The following is a 23,419-nucleotide window of genomic DNA, read 5'->3' on the forward strand; positions in this document are numbered from 1 at the left end:
TGCGGGGTTATCTGGGAACCTGAAGCAAGTAGGCCTCATGGCCAAGAAGACGGTCTCGGGTTGAGGCTGAGGTGTCTCTGGCCACCTAGACAAATGATGCCTCTGTGTCTGCGGAGAACCAGCAGCTACTGTCACCGTGGGGTAGGAGGACACAGGTGTCCGTAGTACCTGCCCTGGACTAAGGGCCAGGCCCCTCCTGCGAGGCTCAGGATTCTCATGAAACCAAAAAGAGGAATTCTCTCTCCCTGTCGTGACTGGGATGGACTTTCTTCCCAACCCCTGCAAGTGGGCTCAGACCACATTTAATTAAATGGAGAAAAGGAGGGAGAAGTGAGCTGCTCATACTCATGGTTATGGAACGTGTTCACGCCCACCCCGTGGTTCCTATTATTCTCCTCTTTCCCCTGGGACTCCACCGCCTTATTCTCCCCTGCTCTCCATCTGCCTCTCTGGTGGCTCCTTCTGGAGCAGCTTTCCGCGTTCCTGATCTCCTTCCCGCCTCTCAGATGCCTGGTTCTATCCGCTTCCCTCAGCTCTCCTCCTGCACACCCTGGGCACTGAAAGCCGCGAGTTTCTCCACTCTGTATCTCCATCCCAGTTCCCTCCTGGCTCAGATCCACGGCCCTGTCACCTAGGGGACATGTCTGTCTTCACTAGATGTCACAAACTCCCCTGCAAACCTGAACTCTGAAAGTCCCTTTCCAAGCCTTCTCCCCACCCAGCCTCCCTGCCCAGCACTCTGTTCTACAGATGGCCACGGTGCCCGTGAGCGTGGCTCTCGGGGGCCTGTCCCCACCCAGGCCGGGAACCAGGACTAGTCACGCTGCCCTCCACCCCTGCCTCATCAGCTCAGTGCAACACCCATTAGCATTTCACGTGTTGCATTAATAAATAAAAGCTCCTCTTTGGTGTTGAAGAGTCAACATTCCCCAGGTCTGTCTGGCTCCCACTGACAGGAGGTGACATTAGGAATCTTGTCACAGTTTAGACACAACAATCGACTGTCTTCCCCTGCATGTTTCCTCCCCAGTCACTTCCTGGCTGTGGGTTCAGCCCTGCTCCACACTGACGTAGGACCTTTTCTCGGAGCCCTTGGCGCGGAGTGGGGTGCTGTGTCACCAGGGGCTGTGGCTGAAGGGCCCCCCTTCTCCCCCTCCTCCACCCCCCGTTGCTCTTTCCAGTCCTTGGGGAATGGAAAACTGATTCAGCTTCTGGGCGCTGAGCAATGCGGTTGTGCAGCCAAATCCAGCTATTTCTGGATCCTCCCCCCTCCCTGTCCCACCCAAGCCCCACAGCTCTCAGCAGAGAGATGTTTCCCTAGAAACATCACCAGGCACGGAGTGGGCTTGTGGCATGTTATTAATACAGAACAGCCCAAGTGTGCCGCTGGGACAGCTTTCCAGGTTGTCCTCTGGGATCCAAGTAGGAAAGGGAATTCTCCCCCAGACTTAATAGCAAAGGGATTTGGGTAGGGAAAGGCACATTACGGAGGCGACACTTGTTTTTATTTCTAAGCAAGTGGCAGCTGAGATGAAAGGAAATGTTAGAGCTATGGCTGCTTTACACCCCCCTGGTTCCTCATGGGGCCTGGAATCTGGGCTTTCACTCCCTTTTTTTCCAAGATGGGATGCAACGCAACCTATGTGAGCTGGATCTCCAAGCTCCCAGAGCATCTCTGATCCGCGCAGACTGCCCCCCGCGGGGAGACCGCTGGTATTCTTTCATGTGTCATTGGTGGCGGAAAGCCCGTTTTTTGCACGTGAGTTTGATTTTTGACACAGCTGAAGCTCACTCGGGGCTCACCGAGTCACCTGGGGATTGATGGGACAGCGACATCGCTGGTCAGAAAAGAGGTGCGGCTGTCCCCGTGGTCCGGGAAGTAGGTGTGTGTGTGCGCATGTATGTGTGTGCGCGTGTGCACCCATGTATGCGCGTGCACTGACACGTGTGCGTGCCCATGCAACGTAAAAAGAAAGAGGAAGAGAAGGCCAAGGACGGAGTCTGAGGAACACCACCTCAGGTAAACAGCACCTGGCGCAGGGCGGACGACAGCACTCAGCGGGCCACGCAGAGAAACGAGAGAGGAGAATGGCCCACGAGCAAAGGAAGAAGCGCACGGAAGTGGGGTCAGCACGGACGGCTGATGCAGAGCCTGCAGGCAACCCTGGTGAGGAGTGGGCAGAGGTAACTGTCCTTAGAGAGAAGAAAGTCGCGGCTCTGGACGCTCGGGGGCCGCTCCCAAGCCCTGGGTGCAGCTCTAGCTACACATGTGTCCCAGGGGCCTCCTGGTTCATACCCAGCAGAGACGGGTGGGTCCCGCCAGAGCAGGGAGGACCGAGCCCTGCAGAGGAGTAGCAGAATCAGTGAAGAGGAGGGAAGACCAAGGGCCAGGGGGATCCAGACACAGGAGAGCAGGCATCTGGAGGCCAGGGAAGGACGTGTTGTGAGACAGCCAGGACCCTGAAGCGCAGCCCGCCATTGATCAGCTGTGTGAACGTGGGCAGCTTAGAGCCCCCTGTGGGCCTCAGATCCCCTCTCCACAGACTGGAGTTAATAACAGACCCTGTGTCCTGGCACGAACACTTGGCCTGGCACGAGGGAGGTGCCTGACAGAGGGCGAGGGGCCGCGGCTGACCATACGGAGGGCGTCACACTTACTGTCCAGAGGTTCCTCCACTTCCTTGTAGACTTGCCTTAAGGACCCATCTTTCATGTATTTCTCAGTGAAGATGTCATAAGGGACCAGTTCTCGAATGGTCTTCTTGTCGTCCTCTGACGTGGCAAGCCATCGATCACAAGGGAAAGTCAAGGTCTCTGTCCCCTGGGGTGAGGAGGCAAGAGGAAAATTCCTTAGTGTGGACTCTTCCGATGTCAGTGGCTTGTCAGCACATCAACACTCGTGGGGACCAAGGACAAGGGTCGTGGGCCCCACAGACAATGCAAAAGCCACAGGGGAGGCCAAGCTCTGCCCTGATTCCAACAGATTTAGTCTTACTTCAATTGCATCAGGGGCAGGCTCTTGAAAGCCGAGTCCCCAGGGTCACTTAAGATGGTATCAGAACCCCATCCCACAGACTCAGATTCCGTGGGTAAGGGGAGGGGCTCAATATTTTTAAATTGTTCTCAAATCTCTCAACCACAGCCACCCCTGAGACTTGCCTTCCATGTTTAGAATTTTGTGGTTTCAGGATGTTTGCCAAGTTGTCCCACTGGGTTTCTGTGAGTTGACCTTGAGCAGCAGGAATGGCATGCTTGGTCACTCACTAGCAGTGCGCCCCTGGGGGTGGGGCACAGGGACAGCCCTGCCTAGACCCTCTTCCCCAACCCCCTACATGAGGTTCTAAAAGATTCTGCCTTGGACCTGAGCTGGTTCCTACACTGTTTGGTAAACTGGTAAACTGGGTGAATTGTCCTCAGATTTTACCTCAACTTAATAAGGCTACAGGTTCTTTCTTTTTTTTTTAAAGATTAATTTTTATTTATTTGAGAGAGAGAGAGCACAAGTGAGCAGGGGGAGGGGCAGAGGGAGAGGGAGAGAATCTCAAGCGAACTCCCTGCGGAGTGTGGAGCCCGCCACGGGGCTCGATCTTATGACCCTGAGGTCATGACCTGAGCTGAAACCGGGAGTCCGACACTTAGCCAGCTGGGCCACCCAGGCGCCCCATAAGGATGCAGGTTCTTATCAGCAAGCAGTCTCGAATCCCTCTGGAAAGCGACAGAAGAAACAGCAGGACAGATGAGTCAGGAACTCACATCTTTATCTGGGAGGAGCCTGCGGATGTCCACGTGGGAGCAGTGCCAGCCAGGATTCAGGCCCGTATTGTCATGGCCAATCCGAATTTTCTCAATGATTTCCCCCACGTCTTCTAACTGTGGGAAGGAGAGAAGGTACCAGGTGGGAGCCAAAAGTTCCAGGAAAGTAGAACCTCAGCAACATCCTGCCTCCCCAGGACATCGGCTCCTGTGTCCCTTTGAACGTCTAGGGGCCACTTTCTCCCAGCATGTCCCCCTGTGTGGCTGAGCCAGCCCCTACTCTCCTCTGTGCATGCCACACTCAGGCTTCCTTTCCTCTCTCCCCACGTAAAACCAGCCTAGACTCCAGAACTCAATTCAGTCAACCTCTGGGACACTGGTCCCCCTTTTCGTGGTGGAGCCCACCTCTCCGTCTTCCATTACTTACCATGGCAGCAGCTCATTCCTGGCTTGAGAACAGACTTGGATATCAGAAGATGAGTTCTGGTTCTGCCCATGCCCTGTCTTGCCAGCCTGACCTTCTTCTTGGCTCTTCAAAGCCCCTCTGTCTCCAACTGCCCCTCTTCTAAATGCCTCAAATTACAGTCCCTCAGACTCAACATTCTCTTGCCGTGGGGCCTTTGCACAGCCTCCTCCTGCCCCTCCACTTTCCTCTTCTTTACCTAAACCTCAACCTCACCATTCACGTGTCAGATCAAGGATCACTTCCCCAGGGAAGCCCCCTTGACCACCTAAGGAAAGTCAAATCTCGTTATGACAGGCCCTTACAGCATCCCATGGCACCCTTGTCCCCCACCCCAGCACTTCTGCGGCCTCTCTGCAGAGCTGACCACCTGGCTGGTGCAGGCAAGTCCTCAGTGCTCAGAGACAGCAGTCAGCTCTGGGATGGGTGAGTCCTGTGACGAGTGAATGGCATCTGAATGATAGATGAAGTCATTCACCACATGCAAAGCCTCTAGAACCACAGACAAGTGACCTCTGAGTGAAACGGAACTGCTTCCAACCACGGGTTTCCTTCTTCCCGGCATACACACACGCACCACAGTGGGCAGCCAAGAGCAGGCCCATCAGGACTGCTTGAGGAATGTCCCCAACTCCCATCCCCATCCTCAGCCTTCCCAGTTGGGGTCACGGCTCTGCCACCTATAACCCATGTAACCTGAGGCAGTGCACCTGACCTTCCAGGACTCAGCTTTCCTCTCTATAAAATGGGGGAGAACAATGTCTTACTCAAAGGAAGGCAGAGGCCTGGTAGTCCCTTGAGGTCACTTCGAGGTCTAAGATCCCAGCCATGGTTCTTTTTGGCAACTATTCTCTCCTGGGACCAGCAGGGCACCACATTGCTAGAAATGGCGAGAATTAACAAGGCTTCTGCTGTCTGCAGCACTGGCCCCCAGGCCCTGCTCCCTACTGGCTAGCTCACCCTCGCTTCCCCACAGAAGTGCTGTCCCCTGGGAGCCCCCGAGGGCAGTCTGATCATTAAACACAGATCGGTGGCCTCAGGCTGACGTTAGTGCTCTGGACATTTTTAAGGAGGCTTCACTCCCTCACGACAGAAACGGCATAGAAGCTATGGAGGAAACCCTTGTCTCACAGAAGATCCCCCTGCGGGCATGGAGGACTGAAGATTCACCTGCCTCTCCCTCTGCCCAGGGGCCTCTTCTGCTCCTTCCCCATCCCATCTCTGAGCTTTGAGATGTGTGGACCTGGCTTCACTGGTTCTTCTGGAGACTCAACCATCCAGCCACTCGGCCAGGCATGCCATGTCAGGGTGACCGTCTCAGCGGTGACCCTCAGTGAGCAAGGAGGCCGCTGAGAGGCTGCTAGCCACGGGTGGTGGGCTTCAGGGAGAGACTTGGAGTCAGAGGAAATCCTGGCATTCTCCCAGGAGGTGGAAGAGCTAAGCAGACAAGGTCCTGGAATGGAGCTGCTCGGGTCTAAATCTTGGCTCTGCCCTTTGATCATTACGACGATCCAAGCAAGTTTCCTAACTTGCCATTTCAGCCAGACAAAGTGATAATCATACCACCAGCGCAGGGGATGGTGACAAGAACTCCCAAGTGCTCAGAGCAGGGCTGGCACAAGGCAGGGGAAATTAGTATTAGTTATGTTTGCTACTTTCCCAGTGACTCCCTGTGTCTTAGGACAAAGCCACAGAGGGAGGGAGAGGCTTGTTCGGAGTCCGAGCCAGAGCCAGAGCCAGAACCCGGGGTCATGTGCCTGCGACCCAGCGCTCTATGTCTCACCTAAAGATCAGTCGGAAAAGAGACATGGAGAGACGGGGACACAAAGCTTTTTCATGTGTTTCCAAACTCTCACACTCCCCCAGCAGCCGGAGAGGTTTGAAAAGGAAAAAGAAAAAACTTAGCAACAAATTACTGGCCAATTATAGCTGCCGATTAGCGGGCATTTCGTTGATAAAACTCCGTGGAAGTCATGCTGGGGTGTAATCGCAGCCCCCCACTGATGGCGTCAGGCTGGGGTGACTCATGTGCCATGCCATCTTGGCGGGGTGAGCTGTTACTTTGTGTGCGTAAAGGAATCACCCTTGCATTTTCCTTGACAAAGACTACCGAGGTGCCAACCTTCCCACAAGTGTTGACGGCTCCTGGGGATGGAGGGGAGGGAGCAGGGAGAGCTCCCCCGGGCACAGACACTGGCCGGGCACAGACACTGGCCGGGCACAGACACTGGCCGGGGGAGGAGGTAGGGGCTCTGGACTTTGTTTCCCATCAGAAGATAAGGGGTATTTCTCCAAAGGTCCCCACGGTCTGGAGAGTCCCGGCTCTTTTCCTTCACAGCTGTCCCCTCTAAGTCTTGCTTCAGCCAGTCCTTTGCCCTTCGGGTCACTCTCCTACTGTCCATCTGGCCAAACCTCATTCCACATGCTGCATTTATTTACACGTCTGGCCTTGGCCCCAGTGTTCCCTCGCTAGGAATGCCTCCCCTTCTTGTCCTGTCTTGTCCCTGCTTACGGTCGCACTCAGTCCAGCTCAAAGTCACCACCTCCAGAGAGCCTGCGTCTTTCTCTGAATACCCATCACACACTCAGTCCCTTACTCATGCTCATCACCAGGGGCCAGTGTCCTGTAGGACACTGAGAGCACATATTCTAAGCCAGTTCTCCTGGGTTTGAATCCTGCTTCCACGACACCCTAGCTCTATGAATTTGTGCAAGCTACTCAACACTCGGTCCTCACTTTCCCCATCTTTAAGCAGGGATAACTACAGCACAGAGTTGCTGTGCGGGTTAAGTGAGTTAACAGATAAAGTCCTATAATGGTGCCTTCTTACCAAAAGGAACAGTTACTCTAAGGATGACCAGCCTCTCTCATTAGCCTTATGTGGAGGTTCCGGGTTCCCCAGCTGGATGCAAGCCCCTTGCAGGCAGAGGCTGGGTCTTCCCCTTCTCTTGTCTCCCCCACCCAACCTAGCGCACAGAGGAGACACTGAGCTCACGTGGGATACCCAGCTGCTGGGACCTACACCTACAGTAAGCATGCACCAAGCAAGGCCCCAGGCCAGAAGGGGAGCTGGGGAACACATGGAGTTTCTGGACGTCTGGCTCTCCCCAGGGATATGGGTGTGTTGCTAGCACTGGAGATGGTCCCAGTGGAACTGGAATTGTGCCTCTAGTTTCCCCAAGGCCTGTCCACCCACTCTCAGCTTAGGTCCTGAAACTTGTTCCTGTGGGACAGGTGAGGTGCTCCATCCTCCTGGTGACTCAGACGTACTGAGTGAGGCCCAGCAAGGCTGGATGAACCGCCTGGACTCCTTGCCAACAGCAGCCCATTAGGGTCCCTCTGGATGCATGGCTCTTCCTGCCCCCTCCTGTGGTGCCCCCACCCGGGTGGGGGGCACCTCCCGGTGTTGGCTATGGGGGAGGGAGGGTCCGTGTACCTCCATAATGAAGCGGGAGGCTGACTTCCTCTCAAAGAACAGCTTCTGCTCTCTCTTGTTGGTGCACAAGTACTTCTGCTGGGTGCACACTGCATCACAGCCATATATGACAATGAAGATGTTGGCATCTGTCCCGGCGGCGAAGACGTCGCTGGTATACAGGGTGATCTCATAAGGGACAACTGAGGGTGGGCAGAGGGTGAAGTCAGAGGGGAGGTGAGAACAGAAAACAGATGTGGACAAGATCAAGTTCTTCATTGGCCCCACTGCCCCATGCCCCATCACTGGAAGCTGCCACCCAGGGACCTGCATCTTCTTCACACGGTTGCTTAGCAACGGCAGGTGCAGGGGAAGGGGGAGGCAGTGTCCTGTCACACCTAGTGCCCGCAGTAAGCCCCTGTCACCTCAGACCATGGTCTCTGTGCCTCTCTCATCTCAGAGCTAGTCCAGCAGTTTGGCTGAATACACGGGATCTATCCTGATTTTTTGTGTGACCCAGCCAAGCCACTCAAGAATCTCAGTTTTCTCCTCTACAAAGGGTCCTCACCATGGTCGTTAGCTGTAGAGACTGTAAACAGGAGGGTTACATTTCAAGGGGCAACGAACCAATCAGATCAGCAGAATTGAATAGAATTGAATAAAAAAATACCATCTATGCAGACATCACACATAGTAAGGGAAAACATTTTTTGTGACACTTACTTGTTGCATATGTATATAAATGTATATATACTTTAAGTCACAATAATAAAAAAATTATATTAAAAACTCAGAGAAAGGGTGTAAGTGGAAATCTACCTTATTTTGTGGTCTCAGCCTTAAAAGCGATCGCATTAAAAGTCACCTTCTCACAGGTGGCCCCCTCTCCACATCTGCTCCAAAGCAAATGAATTTTCTTTTCATTAGTTTGTGATGATGTCACTCTGCTGTCGAACAGCAGCTGTGAGGCCCTATAAGAATCATACTTGCTGTCTGTTGCCCTGTGCCCGACTCTCCACCGAGAGTTCTACCTTCCCCATCTACAACATTCACGATGACCTGTACAGGAGACACCATTACACTTCACTTTATGGATGAGGAAAGCAGGGCTCAGAGAGGTGAAGTGACTTGCCCCAGGTCACATGGCTGTTCAAAGGTAGGGGAACTCCAACTCCAACAGGCTTGTCTGACCCCACCATCCTGGGTGGTCAACCCCTGGGGTACTGTTGTCAGAACTGGAGGTGAGTACTGTTCTTACCTACTGGTCAGGGCCTGTCCCCACAGTGGCCTGGACAGGCCCCTCACCAAGGTCAAGGAAAAACGCAGGCCATCGCAATAATGGAGGCAACTTCCTTGGAGTCCTCTTGGGTGTCTCCATGGAGACTAGCTGGCAGTGGGAGAAGCCCTGGAAATAGATGGGCAGGAAGAGCCGACCCTTCCGCCCTCACCACTCTGGGCCTGGGCTCAGATGCATTTCTTGGTCTCTAGTTCTACCTCTGCCATTGAGGAGCTGTGTGTCCTTGGGCAAATGGGTATACTTCTCTGGGCCTTTTTCTTTGTCCATAAAATGAGAGCATTTAACAGAATCTGTGGTTTTCAGACGGTTTAACTGAAATTAATTTTCAGTGGAATATTCTTGAGCAATCCTTAAAAATACCTTTAGGAAGAATGTTCAGAAAAAAAAAGAACTTGACTTTTTAAAGCTGAGGAGTTGCTCTGGATGGCATGAACTGGGGAGCTGTTCCTGCTCATCCTTTCTCCAAATCCACCAGCTGCCTGGAAACTACCCGCCCCCCATCTTTAATACCAGCAACCCTCAGAGCACAGACTTTAAAGCTGGTGCCTCTCAACCCTAACATGGCATGATTCTGACCTTCACGGCTCCACGCTGTGTGGTGCCTTTAAGGGACCATCACAGTGGTCCCTTTCCTAAGGGACACCCCTCTCCTGTGCTGGCAGCACATTTCAGTAGGTCTGGAAGCAGAGCCATTTTGCTCTGTTCTTCTGGTTTCACATGTATTGGGCAGCCTTGATGAACTGCCTGATCTGGGTCTCAGCCTTCTAGACCCCTGAGAACAACACCCGGCCACCGCTCCTGCGACTGCAGCTCCCCAGCCCCTGGAGCTCCCTGGCTTTGGGCCCTCTAGAACTTTCCCAAACAAGAAAATAGGCTCTGAGCAGCAGACCCTCCCTGCTGGGCTTCTGCCTAGTGAGAGCCGCCCTTTGAAGCTGCCTCCATGGCTCTCCAGTCTGAAAGGTGAACCTCTCCTGCACTTTATATGTATGTATGTGTGTATGTATGTATTGGTAAATACGAGCCTAAGGCAAAGGGTAAATGGGCTTGTTTTCATATCAAGCTAGAACTGAATATATTCAAGGTTAGGCCATACGAATCCAGAGCAAGGCCCGTCCTAGGGCGCAAAGGGAGAAACGGCTACTTCTGTTTAGAAGTGCCTCGCCCAGTACTGCTGTCAGGTCTGCGTACATCTGTCAGGGTCAGTGTGTCTGTCCCCGACTGCAGGCAGCTCCTGGGGGCAGTGGCTAGAGCCAGGGTTTGCTCTGTATATGCAGAGATTTTACTAGAGGGAAATGTCACTTTCTTTCAGGCTTTAGACCAGAAAATATCTTGATGGATCAGGTCTTTTCCAGTTTAATTGCTTTAGGCGACCCCCGCCCCAAAACAATACAAAACAAGACCAAAAAAAAAAAAAAAAAAAACCCCAAAAAGCAAAAAGCAAAAAACAAAAACCCATCACTGATTTATACCGTGTATTTATGAGCTGTTTGGGGGAAATCTTTCGGCATAGCTAATTATTTGGTTAGGAAAAAAAAAATTTTATTCTGTGGGTTTGGTTCCAATGTTAGCATATTCAGACAGATTTTTATAGTTTGGCTGATTTCAGCTTGATTCCCAGCGCCTAGGATGTACGTACACGTAAATAAACATTGGACACATACTTTCTGGTGACACTGGAAAGGAAAGGTCAGAACTTCACCCAATTGCTCCCCTTCCTCCTCTCCTTTAGCTGGTAAAAGGAATCACATTTATCATCTTTTCAAGTTCTTTTTCCCTCCAGTCAGGATAAAATCTGATAGCGGTGATTTTTTTGTCCTGTTACTGACTAGACTGAGACGGATGATGGGGCTGGTAGTGACTTCTCACAGTTTAGACTTTGATCTTTCTTCCCTTTGGGGTCATAGGAGGAAACTGATCCCAGAGAGGTCAGGCGCTCTGTCTATTGTCACCAGCTGGTTTGGGGTGGAGGTGGGACTAAGTCCCATATTTCCAAACTCTTGATCCTAGACACCGCCCATGGCCCACAGAGGGCCCAGGGAATTTGGGAGAGGAGCAAGAAACCCAACTCTGCAAGGTGGGCCTGGCCCAGGACAGGGACGGAGGAGGGGCTGGGACCAAGTTGGGGTAGTGGGTGATGGGACGTGGGAAGAGGGCCAGCCTTGCCGCATACATAACTTACATGGTGTGTACAACCTCGTCTGCAGCTCTGCGTGGAAGAGGTCCCTGACGATCGCTCCGTCATCCTCATTCTTCGCCAGCCAGCGGCCACAGGGGAACGTCATGCACTTCCCAAGAGATGGGGCGTCCACCTCTACCCAGTCTACAAACCAGCCTGGAGCCTTGCCTGGAGAGATAGAGACACAGATCTCACCAAGGAGCCCAATGCAGAGGGTTTACTGTGGGCAGCTTCGGGGACTCCAAACGTTCTTCCCTACCCCACGGCTGACATCCACAGCTGCCCCGCGCACGGGCCATTGCTGTCGCTGATTCCTGTTCCAGCGTACACCCAGCTGAAGGCGGAAGCTGGGTCACGCTCCAGGCTGCTGTCAGTGAAATCAGCAAGAGCAAAGGAGCCTGGGGAAGAGGTGACAGGAGGTGACAGCAAGCACACTGTCCAGAGCGGAAGGCACTCTAAAGGGGGAGCTCAGAGATGAAAGAGAAAGCTCGTACAAACAAGGATTTCATAATGTCACCCCGGGACGAGGATGGTACTCTGAGCTCCCTGGCCTCGGCCCGTGGAGCCTGAAGGGGAGGGAAACTTGCGAAGGACTGATGGTCTTCCCTGGACAGATGAGTGTTTAAAGAAGGAAGTAGGGGCTGAGCAGAGAACCCCGTCTCTCCATCCCAGGGGCGAGCTAGAGGGCCTCGTTCCTCAGGCCTAAAATACTTAGTGAAAAGATCAAGAAAACAAGTCCTCCCTTAATGAGAGAGAACAAAGCTTGGCTGTAGTGTCAGTAGGTTCTGGGAAGAATTGACCAGATCAGTAGTTCTCCAAGTGGGATCCAGGACCCTTACCATCGTGTGTGATAGAAATGCTCGGGCCCTACCCTAGACTTACTGAACCAACACCTGCGTGGGTAAGGTCCAGAAATCTTTGTTTCACAACCTCCAAGGTGGTTCTGTGGCTCACTCAAGTCGGAGAACCACTGAGCTAGATGGGGGATTCGCAGATGTTGCCGCACAAGGAAATAACTGATGGTGGGCTTTTGGGGAACTCACTGGTGTCCAGGCCTGAGCTCAGGCCAATTAGACCAGAATCTCTGCAGGCAGCTTGGGCTCCACTGGACCGAAGGGCCCAAGGGAGCTGTGCCATCATGAAGGCAGCTGACATCCAACTTTCTTGCACATTCTTCCCAGACTCCACCGGGACCTGTCTGTGGTCCTCACATTTTTAGCAGAAAACAGAGGGGGAAGGAAGCCAGACCTGTGTTGTCATGACCAATCCTGACTTTCCACAGATCTCCCAGGTCCAGCGTCTCCACTGTGAAGATTTCGATGCTGTCCCTTTCAAACTTGTCGCTGTTGGTCTTGGAGGATTTCAGGAGGGTCATTCCTGCCAACCAAATGGCCCCACATGACTGGTTGGGCCTGAGACCTTCAAACCTAGACTGACTGCCCGTTTTAGTCCCTCCTCCCAATAACCAAATATTTCTGACTTTCATAAAATTTAGACCTTGCAGGGACCACCCACAGGTACCTTTGCACATTTAGTGGGTACTGTCTTTTTATTGAGCTTTGTAATCAGCTTTCAAGGTGTGTATTTTTATTTCGAGTTTGTATCTAAAGAACAGGAAACATACCAAAGGGCTTATCAAGACCATCCAGGAGAGGGTGGTGGGCCCTAAGTCAGTGTCAGCTCTATTTCCATACTCCTCCTGTTTCCCCATGTGGGAAGGAAGCCCGTGACAAAACCTCCCTCCCCCTGTTCCCTGGGGGAATTAGGGACATCCTTGAACAGAAGGAGAAAGCTGGCGGAAGTCACGGACAACAGACCAGTCACTGTTTGGACTGGGAGGCCCTTCCTTATGGTTTTAAAAGGTAAACAGAGGGATGCCTCTAGGAAAGGCCCAGGAAATGGTAAAAAAAAAAGGAATGGAAAAAATGGAAAAAAAATTCAGAAAGGCCTAGAGAAAGAATGACCACAGGATCGAGCATATTACCTAAGGAGACACGCTGAAGGGAAGATGATTCCTATGGCTTCCACATACTTCGAGGGTGGTAGACATAGCAATGAGGATGGGAGAAAGGAAAGGAGACTCTCTGCCCCCTGGAGTGGAGTAAGACTGACTTATAGAGATTTAGGAAGAATCTCTAAAGGAACCAAAGTCCACAATCTGGGTAGACAAGTCACCTTGTGTGGAGATTTTTTTTTTTAAAGACTGATTTATTTATTTGAGAGAGCGAGAAAGGGAGAGAGATCACAAGCAGGGGCAGAGGGGGAGAGAATCTCCAGCAGACACCCTGCCGAGTGTGGGACCCAATGCGGGACTCGATCCCAGGACCTCGAGATCATGACCTGATGTGAAATTAAAAATCAGATGCTAACCAACTGAGCCATCCAGGTGGCCCTCACATGTAGACTTTTAAGGAAAAGGGAACTGCCTTTCTCCAACAGGACTGGTTACATGCAATCTGTCAAGTGTGTGAGGCATGCAGGAACACATAACAAGAAAAGGTCAGTCTCTTCACAGACGGTGCTGAAAAAGTGGAAATCTACATGTAGAAGAATTAATGTGGACCCTTATCTTTCACTGTATACAAAAGTCAACTCAAAATGGATTATAGATTTAAACATAAGACCTAAAACTCTAAAACTTGTAGAAGAAAACAGGGGGAAAGCTTCATGACGTGGGTCTTGGCAATGATTTCATGGGTAGGACATCAAATGCATTAGGCAACAAAAACAAAAACAAACAAATGGGACTACACCAAACTAAAAAGTTTCTGCACAGCAAAGGAAACAATCAACAGAATGAACAAGCAACTTACAGAACGGGAGAAAATCTATCTGATAGCAGTTTCATTGCCACAATCTCCTACAACTCAAAAACAAAGAGCTAATAACAAAAAATGGACTAAGGACTTAAATGGATATTTCTCCAAAGAGGACATACAAATGGCCAACAGTATATGAACAAAGTGTTCATTGTCACCAAGCTTCAGGGAAATGCAAATCAGAAACGCAACGAGATCTCACCTCACCCCAATCAGGATGGCTACCATCCAAAATCAAAAGACAACAATTGGTGAGGATGTGAAGAAATTGGAACCCTTGTACACAGTTGGTGGGAATGTAAAATGGTGTAGTTGCTATGGAAAATAGTATGAAAGAGCCTAAAAAAATTAAAAATAGAACTACCATATGATCCAGCAATCCCACTTCTGGGTATATTTCCAAAAGAACTGAAATCAGGATCTTGAAAAGATATTAGTACTCCCGTGTTCATTATAGCACTATTCACAATAGCTAAGATGTGGAAAAAACCCAACTGTCCATTAACGGATGAACAGATAGGGAAAAAAAAGTGATATATCCATATAATGGAACACTATTTGGCCTTAAAAAAGAAGGAAGTTCTCCCACATGCAACAATGTGGATTGTCCTTGAAGATGTTATTCTGAGTGAAATAAGCCAGATGCAGAAAGACAAACATAGCATGATCCCACTTATACAAAGTGTCCAAAAGAGTCAAATTCATCAACTCAAGGACTGGAACTGTGGTTCCCAGGAGCTGGGGAGAAGAGAAGATGTGGAGATACGAATCAGCAAGCATACTTCCAGCTTAGTAAGATTAGTGAACTCCAGAGATCTGATATCCAACCTGTATCTATAGTCAGCGGTGATGCATTACACACTGAAAATTTATTAACTGGACAGATCTCATGGTAAGTGTTCTTCCCACAGTAACATAAAGTAAAACAATAAAGGGGAATTCTTGCAAAAAATTTTTTTTAAAGAGAGAAGAACAGAGACGTGACCAGGATTTCCTTGGAAATTTCTACTGAATCTCCTACTCTCCTTGAGGAGGAATGTGGGTGAGCCTCGGCCCTGCGTTGCTTTCTTACCAGTGTTGTCCTGTGTGCCAAAGAGCGTGATGAAGACATTGGCATCCGTGCCTGCATTCTTCTTGTCCCCAGTCTTTACGGTCACGGAGAATGTGGTAGATTTATCTGCCAGGAGAGGAGTGTGGAGAAGTGAGTGGTAGAGCACCCCTCCACGGAGGGAGGAGGGAGAAAACACACTGAGTATGCTTCTGCATTCATGTTCTCCATTTCTATGAGTTGCTTTTCTTGCAGCATGTGTTCTTCTGCAGTTCCCTTTAATCTAGAAACTTCCTCAAGGCAGAGGGGAGGTCTCCTCTACCTCCAGCTCACACAGGAAGCTCTCAGTCAACAGAGCTGTAGAACGCTTAGGGGAGACTTGGGCTCATCAGCTGGGAGCCTGGTCTGATTCCTCCAGGCTGAGAAGAGTTTTACAGATGCAAGTTTCAAGGAAGGGAGGCATCTTAGAATTCTTGAAAGTTCATTCTTTCCCTTGACAAAAATGTACTGAGGGCTTATAATGCGTCTGGAGGGGAGGACACAAAACTAAATTAGAGCTAGCTACAACTATGCTGTCCTATCCTAGCCTATCCTATTCCATTTCACTCCACTCCTGATAAGAACTCCATGCTAAGCCATATGTACTTTATCCCAAGCCTTATGCTACACCTGTGGGAACATGTCTTGTCACCTCCCCACTCTTGCCATGGAGGAATGAGAAGGTCGGACAGACACACTGCCAGAGGAGGAGATGTCCAGAGCCCACAGGGAAAAGGAAGACGGAGGCTGAGGATGGGGGCGAGGCAGAAGAGAGGGAGCTAGAGGGAAGAAACCAGCTCTAGTTGAGGAAACCTTTCTGCTCCAGGGCCAGGCTGTCGAGGGGGTTGCTGTCACCACCTCCCCCTCCCTCCTCATTCTCGCTTGGTAACACATAGGACTCGTCCACCGGCAACAGCTCCCGGGACAGCTGGCCATCATCCTCCTCCACTGCCAGCCATCGTTGGCATGGGAAGTAGTACCTGTGGGGTGGAGAACAAGATAAGGTCAGGAACATCTCTTTGGAAAGGTTTCACAATGGAGCAGTCCTGGGCTGCAAAATGAGAGGCCCTCGGGGGCCCAGACACTCCCCTGCCTACTCCCTTCCCAAAAGCATGGCCCTCCCCATACTACCTAGCCTAGGGGTCACCCCATGAGTCACCTGCCTGGAGTGGACAACAAATCTGAGGTGATGGTTTGAAGACACCCCCAGCGAAAATGGCCGGGTAACAGTGCCTGAAGCATGTCAAGTCCTCGTCAGGGTTGCATTGGAAGCATCTGGAAGAAGAGCTTCCAGGGACTATTCCAGCAGTTTCTAGGTGGGTCTGGTAGCCAATGCTACCTTAGTGGAGAGCATTGTACACAGTTGGTGTTCAATACCTAAGGGCTGAATAAATGGATTTGAATGGAATGGTATCCAGTTATGCTTCTGGAAGGTACGAAGGTGTAGCTAAGGAGCCGGCACAGCTGACAGCTGGCACCATCCAGGGAAGGGAGGTCCAAGTTGACTCCTCAGTAGAGGTGGAGCCTAGTGAAATGGAGACACCCAGGCAAAGAGGGGGGTAGGGAATCACAGAGGTAACGACATGGGGTAATTAAGGACTCATCTCTGGAGCCACACGGGGTTTGAATCCTGGCTCTGCCACTTAAAGTCATGTGACCTTGAGCAAGGTTCTTTTCCTCTCTGTGTTAGGGCTGCCAGATTTAGCCAATAAAATCACAGAACTCCTAGTTAAATGTGAATTTCAGAGAAGCAATGAATAATATTTTAGCATAAGTATGCCCTATCCAGTATTTGGGACATACTTAACGCTAAAACATTATTCACTGCTTCTCCGGAATTCAGTAGCTGGCCATTCTGTATTGTATCTGGCAACCGTACTCTGTGATTCAGTTTACCATTCTGTAAAATGAAGATCGGATTGTTTCTTTCAAAGTTGTTAGGAGGATTATGTGAGTTAAACATTTTAAAGTGCTCATCTAAACGCCCGGTAAGAGTCTGCTCATACCATCACTGTTGTTATTCTTAGTGTCGTACTGCCCTGTGTTTCTCCTCTGCCCGTGCGTGGGCTCTCTGGAGCCTGTGGGCTGGACAGTTCCTCTTGGGCACCCCAGTTCCCAGAACAACTCAGAGGGTCAGGGAATGCAGCCAGCCCATCTGTCAACTGGGGCCATTCCACCCCGTCTCTATTCCTCCAAGCCCTCCACCCGGCTGGGAGCCAAAGATGCATTCAGGGACTGATCAATGTCTGGAGAGGAGGAAGCCATGTGGGCTGAGTGTCTCGCCTCTGTCAGAGCCCTCCGCTCCCCAGCAGACATTATAGCCTCCCAGCACCAACACATTTAGAGGAGCAGAACCTGAGAATACCACGTCCGCCCGCGGGCCCACGCTGGGTGGAGAGGGGAATGCTGTGTTCATGGACATGGACATGGATTCAGAGGGTGGGAGGAGCTCCGCTAGGGGCGACGGCGACTGAACGGTAGTTACATCGGAGTTCAAGTGAAAACTGCGTGTGGTTCCACGTCCCAGTCTTTAAATTATGAAAGGGAAAGTTTCATTTTTATTCAACCAATTAACTTATGAATAATAGGCTTTGGTTCTAAATTAGGGCCAATTAAAGGAGAGACAGAAATAAAGAAAGGAGTGGGGTTGGGGCAGAGGAAGAGACAATGCGAGTGGGAAGTCAGAGCAGAACAAGGACAGGGGGAGAAGGAGACGCAAAGGAGGGGAGACTGGTTCCGGGAGAGAGAAAGCAGTCAGACAGACAGAAGCGTGAGGCTCAAGCCCGCCCACACCTGCAAGCACTCGCACGCACAGGGACGCAGAGGCTGGCTTTCCTGGGGTGCCCTCCCCGCTCTCCTGGAATACCTGCACGGGGACTGAAGCTCCCCAGCACGCCCGGAGCCAGCAGGTGGAAGCCCCTCGGCCCCCGCCTCTCAGTCTCCCCCATCACACCGTTCACCTGCCTTTGTGCCTTCTGTTCCAAACACCAGACATCAAGGCCCATCTGAAATGCCGCCTCCAACAGAGCACCAGAACACCCCCACCACAAAGCTCCCTGCCCCCTGGAAGCCCTGGCAGCTGGGGGCGCCACCCTGAGATGGCTGCCACCTCCCTTGACCTTGCAGCCCCCATGGCCGCAGGAGCTCCTTCCTGCCGCGCTATGAGGCTCCTTTTATGGGCTGCCAGGCTGGACCTGCCCTGCCGAGGGAGAGCAGCCCGGGCTGCCTTCTGCCGAGGGTCAGGCGGTGGGCCCTCACATGGGTCATCTCAGTCCCCATCACAACCTCGCGAGGGGGTTTGACTATGTCCATTGTATGGATGGAAGAACTGAGGCTCGGAGGCCCCCCAAGGCCACATGTGTAAAGCGTGGGAGAAACAGGAATGGGGCCTAAAACATCGGCCTCTTAGACCCTCATAGTTTTCTGCTCTTCAAGGGCAGAGTCGGAAACAGCCACTTGACCCTCAGCACTGAGCATGCGTGTGTTTGCTGAATGAATGATTAATACATCAAACATAATCTTTATTCATTAGTTGACTTGGTATTTGTGGCATGCCTACTGTGCGCCAGGCCCTCTTCTAGGTACTGGGGAGGACACTGCAGGGAACAAAACAGATGAAGTCATTAGCTTTGGCAGGGTCCTTATATTCAGTTGTGGCGAGAGGAACAATAGCAAAATCCTGCATTTGAGGGGCACCTGGGTGGCCCAGATGGTTAAGCGTCTGCCTTTGGCTCAGGTCATGATCTCAGGGTTCTGGGATTGGGCCCTGCGTTGTGTTCCCTGCTCAGTGGGGAGTCTGCTTCTCCCTCTCCCTCTGCCTCTCCCCTCTCCTTGTGCATTCTTTTTCTCTCTCAAATGAATAATAAACAAAATAAAATGTTTAAAAATATACTGCCATTGAAGGTAGGTCAAATGATAACTGAGGTGGAAAAAAGTAGAAGTTCCAAAGGGGGTTGGGATCTTGATAAGTAGGTGACACCTGAACAGAGACCTTACCTAGAGACAGTATGAGAGTGAGCCATTGTGGGAGGGAGTGCCAGGCAGAGGGGACAGCACATGCAAAGGCCCTGAGGTAGGACCATGACCATCAGCTTCAAGGAATAGCAAGGAGTGAGCGAGACAGAGATCAGGACCAAGAGTTAAGGAGGGGGCATGCGGCAGGCTACTGGAAGTGCTCTAGCTCTTACTCGGGGTGAGTGGGAGCCTCTGCAGGTTATCAAGCAGAGGAGGGACTCACCCCTGCGGGCTGGACTGCCACAGACACAGGAGGGCCGCAGTGCAGGACAGCGACCAGGCAGGAGCCTCTGAGCAGGGCTGGGGAAGCTGGAGAGATGGAGTTTGCCTCACACCAACAAGATGGGGTGGCAAGGGAGGGAGGGAAGATGAGGAAGCCAGGAGCTCCAGGAGTTGAAGAGGGAAGAAAAAGAGAGACAGAGGGAAGAAGATGAGTAAAGAGAAGATACCATTCAAAAGAGTGGTAAAAATACAAAATATTTGAGCATAAACTTAATAGGACTGTAGAAAATTGTAAAGCATTGCTGAGATACTAGAGGGAACAGTTGGCTAAGTGGGATGCATACCTGGGGCAGCACTTCATGTTCTAAATATGATTCTCCACACGTACATTTAATGGCATAACAATCAGAATTCCAACGGGGTTTTTTTTTTTTTCCCAAATCACTTAATGTCTTGATTTGAAAAGCTAAGAAAAGTGAATATTTTTAAGGAATAATGGAAGCAAAATAAGCCAGAGAAAAAGAGTTATCCTAGGGTTTCATTCTATATGGAATGTAAGAAACAGGGCAGAGGTCGGGGGCGGGGGAACCGAATCAGAGAGAGAGAAAAACCATGAGAGACTCTTAACTATGGGAAACAAACTGAGGGTTGCTGGGGGGTAGGGTTGGGGGATGGGGTAACTGGGTGACAGGCAGGGTGGAGGTGGGAGATAGGGTGAGCCCTGCACAGAGGGGAAGGCACTCTCTGAGAGATACCAGATCGCAGGCCAAAAATTGAAGTCAATGCACATTTGCTTACTGGGCGCCCACTATATTCCAGGCACCGGCAGGCCCTTGGTAGCTCCACAACCCGCTCAGGATCTTGCCTGCTTTCTTCTCTACCTCCCTCCACATCTCCCTACCACACCTCAGGCCTTTTTTCCTGTCTACTGTCCCCTGACCCCTTTTGCTCAAGAGGCAATGGAACCTACCCATGGAAACACACCAGATTCATCACTGACGATCTGGAGTTCTGGTCGTGGCTTGGGCATGAATTGGCTCTAGAGCCGTGGCTTCCCCTCCCTGGGGCATGATTCCTTCACCTGTCAGGAGGACAATACCCCTTTCCCAACTTAGCTCCTGGTGGTCACTGGGAATCTTGAACCCGGGCCAGCTGGGTTTTGTCCTGGGGACAAAATCTGGCCTGCTCACCTGTTTATGTACATCCCAGAAGCTAAGCACGAAATTTACATTTTTAAATGGTTGAAAGATCTAAGGAACAGGATTATTTTGTGACACGTGAAAATTACATGGAAGTCAAGTCTCAGTGCCCATGAACCCAGGTTTATTAGAACACAGCCACACCCATCCGTTTAGGCAGCACTTGTGGCTGCTTCCCCACTGCAAAGGCAAATAGATTAACTGTGACAGAGACCGAAGGGCCCCAAAGCCTACAATATTTACTCTCTGGCCTTCACAGAAAAGTCTGCTCACTCCTGGTCTAGGACATTAAAACAACGGTACCAGAAGCCACTTCCTATGCAGAGGGATGGATGGGTGACTAAGTCTGTGCATGGAGACTGGCAGGGACAGGAGAAGTCACCTTCTGAGCTGATGGATCTCAGGACCTGGATGGGCGGTCCTGCCAGACTGTCCCCTGCCAGGGCAGTAGCTCCAGGGGGCTGCCCAGTGAGAGGGAAGAAAGGGAGGCGATGTCCGCCCAGCTACCCACCCCCCGCCTCGGCCCTCTTTCCAGGACGGTCTCAGAAGCAGCCCTGGCCTCCCCTACCAAGCCCACTCACGTGATCTCGTTGTTCATGTCCGTGATGTCTATTCTGTCCAGAAACCAGCCTGGTCTGTTGCCCGAGTTGTCATGGCGAATCCGGATCTTGGTCAGAGGCCCCAGGTCAATGGCATAGATGGTGAAGGTGTCAGTCTGGGAAGGGCCGGGGAGGCACTCAGAAGGATGGTGCGGCCCCGCTCTCCCCCGCAACGGCACCTCCCCTCCCACACACACAGTCTGGTCACCAGCCTCACCCTCCCAGCGCCTGGGGCAGCCTGAGACCTACTGTGGAAAATGCAGCCGGCTAACTGGTGTACGGTCTGCACAGTGTTTTTTTAACCTGCCTTCCTGGGGGTCTTCTTACTCTCACTGTGTCCCAAAGGGTGGACGGAGGAGGGAGGAGGGCCATGAAGATGACTGAGGGAGAGAGAAGGCAGGTTGGCTGGCACCTGCATTTGTGTTATGGGGTATGTGTGTGCGTGTGTGTGTGTGCACATGCATGTGTGTAGGGCTGTTGTTGGCAGTATGCCGAAACCCCGCATTATGTGTGCGCCTGTGTGCACACACCCCTTCAACCACATATTTTGATGAAGCACCGGGGATGAGCCAAAGTGGATGCAAATCCAAAGTCATTCACAGAAACAGGACACTTGCCCTTGCTCACACGTAGGTGGGAAGACACTGGTTAGACGGGAGCAGGTGCACATGCCCGGCAGGAGGCGGACAGCCTCAGGACCAGTAAGTGAATGGGATTCTTCTGGGCTATAACTTTTTAAACTCTTTACATTGAAAAACATTTCAAGACTACAGAAAACTTGAAGGAATGGTACAATGAAATTTTGCAAGTCTTTCACCTATTTTGTAATATTTGCTTGCCCTGTCTCTTTTGCCCATTGTCCATTTTATTTTTTTTCTGAATCAAGTAAAAGTAAATGGCAGATACCATAATTCTTCACCTCTGAACTCTTCACCGTAGATTTCCCAAGAGCAGGTGATTTGCATATAATCACAGGTCAATGGCCAAATATAGGAAATGTAACATCAACCTAGTATTATTATCTAACATCCAAGTCTGTATGCAAATTTCATCCCGCATGCTAGTTACACCCTCTCTAACAGTTTTCTTCCAATCTGGGATCATAGTGGCTATAATTTCTAAAGGAAAGTATCAAAACATGAAATAAGCCCCAATCCTCAAGTCATGGTAAGGGAGTGTTGGAAGAGAAAGCAGACAGCCTTTGAAGTATATCAGAGGGGCCCATGGGTGCTCTTGTGGGTTTGGTTTCTTTCTCTTCTTGCTCTGTGTAGAGGAGGGAACGTGGCTTTGAGATCAGGGGTAGGAATGAGAAAGGTGAGATGGAAAAGTCTTCCATCTCATGTTGTAAAATCTGGAAGCACAAGGAAGACAGCTGGATTTTTTACACATCTCCCACTATCCCTGGAAGAGGGGCCTGTGTGCACTTCTTTCAACACTTGAAAGTCTTGGTGGCTCCTAACACAGTAGGCAGAACGCGGTCCAGGCTTCTCAACCTGCTTTCAAGGCTCTCATGCCCCACTCCCTGTCACCGCGCTCATCAGGCTTCCAGAGGCAGCGCCCACCCCAGCTCAGCATGAACACAGCACAGGGGAAGAGTCACTGTCCTCGAGCTGGCCTTCCACATTTCCAGCCCGCTCTCTGTTCTGCGGCCCCATCCCTGGAGAACACCTGCCACTGCCATCCTTAGATGTCTATACCACAGTCACCCGCCATGGCCCCGGATACAGCTCTTCTTCCTACCACGTTTTCCCCAAAGCACCGTCAGCACTTCCTCCTTGAACCCCTGCTCTGGCCACTTAGCCCCTGAGCTTCTGCTGCCTAAACTATCTCTGGTTATCTCCTGCGCGCTCCGTGGTGCTCCATACCCCCACCCCGGGCCTTTCTTACGTCCCGCTCACAGGTGCTCACAGGGGACCCACTGCCATGACACTTGGATGGACTGGACAAAGGTCCCTGCTGAACGCTGTGCTGGTGGGAGGACAGGGGGCGGCCTGGGAATCAGCAGAGTCTCAACCACGAGCCCAAGGACCAGAGAGCCCACACACTACCTGTCCCTGCTCAAACTTGTTGGACTTGTCCGACCTCTTCAGGGGCCGCTCGCCTGTGTCCCCATACTCCTCACCGTAGATGGTCAGGTAGACATTGGCATCGGTACCAGCCTTGGGCACATTCCCTGTGATCACCTGGACCTCATAGGTGTTGGCTGGGGACAGAGAAAAAGGCCGCGTTGAGGACAGCGCCGCTCAGGGTGGATCTGAGGCTCCGGCTCTCAGATACAGCCAGCTCCTGGGGAGCGGGAAGGCACCACAGGTTCATCTCCCCTGCACCAACCTGGAGCTGAACGGACCCCTCCTCCCCACACAAGACCCTCCTT

At 51.5% G+C, this 23,419-nt stretch overlaps 1 protein-coding gene across 2 annotated transcripts in view; it reads right to left on the reverse strand.

Moving 5' to 3' along the window:
* The window catches only part of LOXHD1 (lipoxygenase homology PLAT domains 1), a 149,399-nt gene that overhangs the window by 39,335 nt on the left and 86,645 nt on the right, over positions 1–23,419 (reverse strand). For both annotated transcript variants that reach the window (XM_059410058.1, XM_059410056.1), the window contains exons 20-28: positions 23,094–23,248; positions 21,028–21,161; positions 15,825–15,991; positions 14,997–15,101; positions 12,354–12,482; positions 11,109–11,273; positions 7,654–7,835; positions 3,754–3,870; positions 2,659–2,821 (exon numbers count right to left, since the gene is read on the reverse strand). In XM_059410058.1, the coding sequence (XP_059266041.1) occupies positions 2,659–2,821; positions 3,754–3,870; positions 7,654–7,835; positions 11,109–11,273; positions 12,354–12,482; positions 14,997–15,101; positions 15,825–15,991; positions 21,028–21,161; positions 23,094–23,248 (1,317 nt within the window). The remainder of the gene's footprint in view (positions 1–2,658; positions 2,822–3,753; positions 3,871–7,653; positions 7,836–11,108; positions 11,274–12,353; positions 12,483–14,996; positions 15,102–15,824; positions 15,992–21,027; positions 21,162–23,093; positions 23,249–23,419) is intronic.

The sequence above is a fragment of the Mustela nigripes genome, chromosome 8, assembly GCF_022355385.1.
Source record: "Mustela nigripes isolate SB6536 chromosome 8, MUSNIG.SB6536, whole genome shotgun sequence".
Lineage (NCBI taxonomy): Eukaryota > Metazoa > Chordata > Mammalia > Carnivora > Mustelidae > Mustela > Mustela nigripes.